The following is a 6,240-nucleotide window of genomic DNA, read 5'->3' as shown; positions in this document are numbered from 1 at the left end:
TTGGTGGAGGGAGCTCTGCATGCTGAAGCATCCCTTCCATGAAGAGATGCAAGAACTCACTGTCATGGTGGGTGGGGAGTCCTGTCAGCCAAGGTGTGGCTGGCTGCCGCCTCATTGGAAGTTCACTGGTAAACTCCTGCAGCTCTCTCGGGACAGGGGCTTTGACCCGCCCTTTTGGTGTCCTGTCCTGTTCAGAGTCATCTCTTTTCTCAGTTCGTCTCATTCTGGTCCATATGCTGCTTTCAGGGCACGAGCTTCCTCTCCTTCAGCCTTCCATTCCTATCAGTTTAGAAGGACTGACTGTCCAGGAGTTGAGGGATGAGGCACACAGCCTGGTGCCCCTGACCTCATCCAACCTGGGCAGCCCAGCCCTTAAGTCAGGTGGGGGCCTGGAACCCACTTCAGCAGAGGTGGAGAGAAGGAGCAGTACTCCTGAGGCTGTTTGGGTGCCAGGGTAGTAAGTAGCCAGTGCTGTTGGCTTCAGAAGGACTAGGTTTGAGGATGGGTAAGACAAGAACAGCCTGAAGCAGCAGTGGTGATTGGAGAAGGTGCCTCAGTTGGAAGCACTACAGGTGAACTGGGCCCTTCTGGTAAATATTTGAGAATGAACTTTGTGCTAGGCATTGTTCAATGCAAAACGCTGCTGTCACAGAATTCATCCCTAGCTCAGAAAGCTGAGACAAGTCACTGTGACACCTGCTAAGAAATGCTAGAGCAACATTAAAAGGATAGCAGTGCTGGATCATTGAAAAAGCAAGAGTGTTTCAGAAAAACATCTATTTCTACTTTATTGACTATGCTGAAGCCTTTGACGGTGTGGATCACAATAAACAAAAATTCTGAAGGAGATGGGAATACCAGACCACCTGACCTGCCTCTTGAGAGTCCTGTATGCAGGTCAGGAAGTAACAGTTAGAACTGGACATGGAACAACAGACTGGTTTCAAATAGGAAAAGGAGTACAGCAAGGCTGTATATTGTCACCCTGCTTATTTAACATATATGCAGAGTACATCATGAGAAATGCTGGGCTGGAGAAAGCACAAGCTGGAGTCAAGATGGCCGGGAGAAATATCAATAACCTGATATGCAGATGATACCACCTTTATGGCAGAAAGTGAAGAACTAAAGAGCCTCTTGTTGAAAGTGAAAGAGGAGAATGGCAAAGTTGGCTTAAAGTTCAACATTCAGAAAACTAAGATCATGGCATCCGGTCCCATCACTTCATGGCAGATAGATGGGGAAACAGTGGCTGACTTTATTTTTCTGGGCTCCAAAATCACTGCAGATGGCGATTGCAGCCATGAAATTAAAAGACGCTTACTCCTTGGAAGGAAAGTTATGACCAACCTAGATAGCATATTAAAAAGCAGAGACATTACTTTGCCAACAAAGGTCTATCTGGTCAAGGCTATGGTTTTTTCAGTGGTCATGTATGGATGTGAGAGTTGGACTGTAAAGAAAGCTGAGCGCCAAATAATTGATGCTTTTGAACTGTGGTGTTGGAGAAGACTCTTGAGAGTCTCTTGGACTGCAAGGAGATCCAACCAGTACATCCTAAAGGAGGTCAGTCCTGGGTGGTCATTGAAAGGACTGATGCTGAAGCTGAAACTCCAATACTTTGGCCACCTGATGCAAAGAGCTGACTCATTTGAAAGGACCATGATGCTGGAAAAGATTGAGGACAGGAGAAGAGGATGACAGAGGATGAGATGGTTGGATGGCATCACCGACTCAATGGACATGGGTTTGGGTAGACTCCGGGAGTTGGTGATGGACAGGGAGGCATGGCCTGCTGCGGTTCATGGCGTCGCAGAGTCGGACACGACTAAGCGACTGAACTGAAGTGCTTAAAAAAAAAAAAAAAAAAGACAGTGCTACATAAATTGGAGGAAAAGCCCCTTGGGTAAGGTGACATTTGAGTAAAGATTCATAAGTGAGATAACTGTTTCCCAGTTGTACTTGTGTCCCCACCAGGCCACAAGGCTCTGAGCCATGGACTTGGTGGGGACCCTGTGTGCGAGGCCATCCCCTACCTTCTCACTTTTCCGTGCTTCCACTCGCTGCCGCTGTCCACCTCCTCCCCCCACCCCCGCCCCCCCAACACACCCACCACCCCCGGTGTATGGGGAAGAGATGCACCTCTCCTACTGCAAGCCGCTGGGGTAAAGTCAGCTTACTCAAACTCGTGTCCATCGAGTCAGTGATGCCATCCAACCATCTCATCCTTTGTCGTCCCCTTCTCCCGCCTGCAACCTTTCCCAGCATGGTCTTTTCCAATGAGTCCATTCTTCGCAGCAGGTGGCCAACAAAAGTATTGGAGTTTCAGCTTCAGCGTCAGTCCTTCCAATGAATACTCAGGACAGATGTAGAAGCTGTAGAAACCACTGTAGAAGGCTTAAAAAAAAAAAAAAAAAAAAAGGCTTTCAGACACCAGCCTAAGACGACATAGGCGGGGCGGAGCGGAAGGGCCTTGACCATCAGGGGGCGGGTCAACAGCTCGTTCCGCCTACCGGATGCAGACGAGCCGTCCACATTTCCATTCTATTTTGCCTCCGCCCCGCTAGGGGTCGCTGTGGTGCGCTGGAGTAGGCTCAGCGCGTCCCAGGCTAGGCGGAAGCGGCTTTCAGGCCTGCGCTTTATAGGTCTCTCTTGTGTTTCCTCTTTCCTCTTTTACCAAGGACCCGCCAACATGGTAGGTGTATTGGCTTCAAGTTCGTATCCACCAGAATCGTCCTCCATCCGCCGTTTCCCTCAGTTCCCAGCCCGTGAGGAGGCGCGCACTGCCCTGTGAGGCTGAAGCCTCCGTAGGTGACTGGTTTCCGCGTTGACCCCGCGCTCCAGTACTGCCCGGCCGGGCCTTTACTCTACCGGGCTCAGCCCCAGCTCACGAACCCAACTCGGGTCAGGGTATGACGCCGCGTTGTTTCCTGGAGCGGGGTGGTCCTGCCTCGCGAGTGACCCTATTTTCTCCACCCGCAGGGCCGCGTTCGCACCAAAACCGTAAAGAAGGCGGCCCGGGTCATCATTGAGAAGTACTATACGCGCCTGGGCAATGACTTCCACACCAACAAGCGGGTGTGCGAGGAAATCGCTATTATTCCCAGCAAGAAACTCCGCAATAAGATCGCAGGGTGAGTCGAGTCTGCGTTCGGCTTCCAGGGCCTCCGTGGCCCCGCGGGTGGGTCCTGGGAGCTGTGCATCTGTGGGGTTTCTTGGTGAAGTTGTCTTGTGTTCACGTTGCTGATACTTGGCTGTTTGACAGTGGCGCTTGGACGAAGTTAGCCCCAGTCGATCTGTGAAAGAGAATATTTAAAGATCTACTTGATATGCTGTTGTATTGCGTAAACTGGAACTGGAAGGAAAGCAGATGAGGGTTGGGAGGGATCGCGAAAGTTTGTTGGAGTATTTGGTGATTTTACAAACGAACATGAATTCAGAGGACAGGCATGCATGGTTAAGCGGAGCTGCGTGTAGAGGTTCTGTGTATGTAGAAGATTTTTAGAGTCAGGACTCCCAAGATGATGATGATGACTCTTCTCACTGCGGGAAAAGAACTGAAACTCCTACGTGCACATCCAGACGTGCTGTGTACCGTGGGGACCAATGTGTGTTCTTGGGGCGCTTTGTAGCTACGTCACACATCTGATGAAGCGGATTCAGAGAGGCCCGGTGAGAGGTATCTCCATCAAGCTGCAGGAGGAGGAGAGAGAGAGGAGAGACAATTACGTCCCTGAGGTAAACTTTCTGGGTCTTACTCTGGATCTCTGGTTTATCCTGAAAGATAGAAGCAGGTCCCTGAGAACCGTTTCGGGTACTTGATTTCCAGGGGGACCTCAGCTGCGTCTCCATAGACTCCTCCCCACCCCCAAGCAGCTGCGCTCTGCTTAGTGACCCAGTCGCGTCCGACTCTTTGCGACCCCTTGGGCTGTAGCCCGCCACGTCCCTGGGATTCTCCAGGCAAGAATAGTGGAGTGGGTTGCCAGACACTTCTATAGGGGATCTTCCCGACCCAGGAGTGGAACCCAGGTCTCCCACATAGCCGGCGGATTCTTTACCATCTGAGCCACCAGGGAAGCCCATAAGCAGTTGTAGGTGCCCATAATCTGTTAGTACCTGCCTGTATGTTGTGTCCTGTTAGGACCACGTAAGTTCTGTACATGAGAACCTTGCATGATTGGTGACTTATCGTGTCTTCTGGCTTGATTTTTTTTTTTTTTTTTGCTTTGGTATAATATTCCTGGACTGTTGATATAAACCCAGTCTTAAGATTTTTTTTAAATACTGAATTTCTGGAATCCTTTTGTATCCCCTCTATGCTTTCCCCCTCCCCCAATTTTTCTTCCTCATATAAGGATCTTGGAGAAAAGGCAGGGAAGGTGAGAGATTCTCTAACTCATTACTATTTGGGGCCTGCCTTGTTTCTCCTAGGTCTCAGCCCTGGATCAGGAAATCATTGAAGTAGATCCTGACACTAAGGAAATGCTGAAGCTCTTGGTAGGTGTTTGCTGAATTCCTGAAGTAGGGTTTCCCTGGTCACCAACCATCAGTAGCTCTCCACCATCTGTAATACCCCTGGGTAACACTTGTTGAATCTTTAAAATATATCAGGTAATTTCCACATTTTCTATATGTTGTTTTCCTCACTGTATCCCACGAGGCACATCCTGTTGTTTACATTTTATAGATGTTGGGAGTGGTAATTTCAGGTTAGTGGGTGGCAGAGGTGAGAATCCATCCACACGTCTAACCACTAAGCTAGACTATTTCCAGAGAGGGTTTAGCTGGTTGCTAAAGGTTGAGTTTGCTGTCCACATGAGGATAATTCCCAGATCTAGAGATTGTTGCATTCTTCTTGCTCTCCTGTGTCCACATGCTAACCACTCACATGAGCTCTGGTTCCATTTCTGGTGCTGACAGGGCACTAATTGAGGGGTTCAGCTGTCTTCAGCACACTGATAAGTGTCTCTTCTGTGATTTATCTTAGTATTTCTGCATTTTGGTGAGAGCATGAGCTTCAGAGTCCAGGAGGCAGTTGATTTTGAGCAACTTTATTTTTCCCTTTTTATGATGATGAAATGTTTAAATAATAGCGTGAACTCCTATATACATACCACCCAGCTTCAGAAAAACATCACCAGTACAGCTAAAGCCTATTACAGATTATTTTCTCCTGAAATAACCACTATCCTGGAATGTAGCTTTTTATTTTCAACCTTAAAATTGGTCTTTGAGCATGAAATGAGGAATTAATTTCTGGTTATGTGGTGTGCCCTTGGGTTCACTGCACTTAGATTGAGCCAGCTCAGAGGCAGGTCCTGCCCTTGTCCCACCACTCTTCTTCCTGGGCCTTCACAAATGCTGGCTGCATGAGTGATGCTTCCTATCTGACGCTGGTCCTGAAAGTGAAGGGGCACTGTGTTAGCCTTAGAGCGGTATTCTCAAAGGGACAGATTTTGCACCCAGGGGACGTTTGGTGGTATCTGGTCACAGCTGGGGGGTACAAGCAGACTTGTGGGTAAAGGCTGAAGATGCTGTTAAAAGTCTTAAAAGGACAGCTGCCTTGTGACTGTTAAGGTGGAGGATCCTTCAGATGGAGTCCACCCCGTTATGAGTTTACTGGTCTGGGGTGGGGAGAAGGCTCTCACTTTACTGCAGGGTCCCAGCAGTCTGACCTGAGCTGGAGGGGGCTGGTGAAGCATAGCCTAATGATGGTGCTGGGACTCTGGACACGGATCTTGCCAGAACAGCCACACTAAGCCCATTTTTATCATTACAGGACTTTGGCAGTCTGTCCAACCTGCAGGTCACTCAGCCTACAGTTGGGATGAACTTCAAAACACCACGTGGAGCTGTTTGAGTCTTTCTGCTGTGCTGTAATATTTTCAATAAACCTCGGACAACAACCTTGCCTGTGTCATCTGTGGGGTTGGGTCCTGGTGGAACTAAGGGCAGGAATTTTTTCTCGTGGGAGAAGTGTCCTGCAGAGCACCTGTGGGCAGTGTCCATACAGACTGAATGTATGAGAAGGCCTGGTCCTGCCAGGTCCTTCGCACTCACTCTGGCTTCGGGCAAAAGTCAGGAAATACTTTTCCCTCTTTACCCCATGTTTCCTACGTGTTTGAGCTCAGCCTCTCCTGGGTACATGGAGTTTGGGTTAGTGAACCTTCTTGTCTTGAAAGGGTCATGTTCCTCATGTATGAGGGTTGGGTTTTCTGGGGATGGGAGATAGAATGGAGA

The 6,240-nt window shown here is 49.1% G+C and overlaps 1 protein-coding gene across 1 annotated transcript; it reads left to right on the top strand.

Annotated features, from left to right (window-relative positions):
- Positions 1–2,574: 2,574 nt before the first annotated feature.
- RPS17 (ribosomal protein S17) lies at positions 2,575–5,906 on the top strand. Its single transcript, XM_065906188.1, has 5 exons — positions 2,575–2,695; positions 2,983–3,134; positions 3,633–3,738; positions 4,432–4,497; positions 5,780–5,906. Exons 1-5 carry the CDS (start codon positions 2,693–2,695, stop codon positions 5,858–5,860), a joined length of 408 nt encoding a protein of 135 aa, XP_065762260.1. The 5' UTR covers positions 2,575–2,692; the 3' UTR covers positions 5,861–5,906.
- Positions 5,907–6,240: the final 334 nt, after the last annotated feature.

The sequence above is a fragment of the Muntiacus reevesi genome, chromosome 15 (genome assembly GCF_963930625.1).
Source record: "Muntiacus reevesi chromosome 15, mMunRee1.1, whole genome shotgun sequence".
In the NCBI taxonomy this organism is placed as follows: domain Eukaryota; kingdom Metazoa; phylum Chordata; class Mammalia; order Artiodactyla; family Cervidae; genus Muntiacus; species Muntiacus reevesi.
Note: the sequence above shows the minus strand (reverse complement) of the source record. Positions and strands in the feature narration are given on the sequence as shown.

Bases quoted from the DNA above. Each gene is read 5' to 3' on its own strand.
- RPS17 (XM_065906188.1), top strand. The intron at 3,135-3,632 runs GTGAGTCGAGTC...GGCGCTTTGTAG, and splicing joins CTCCGCAATAAGATCGCAGG to CTACGTCACACATCTGATGA. The intron at 4,498-5,779 runs GTAGGTGTTTGC...TTATCATTACAG, and splicing joins AGGAAATGCTGAAGCTCTTG to GACTTTGGCAGTCTGTCCAA.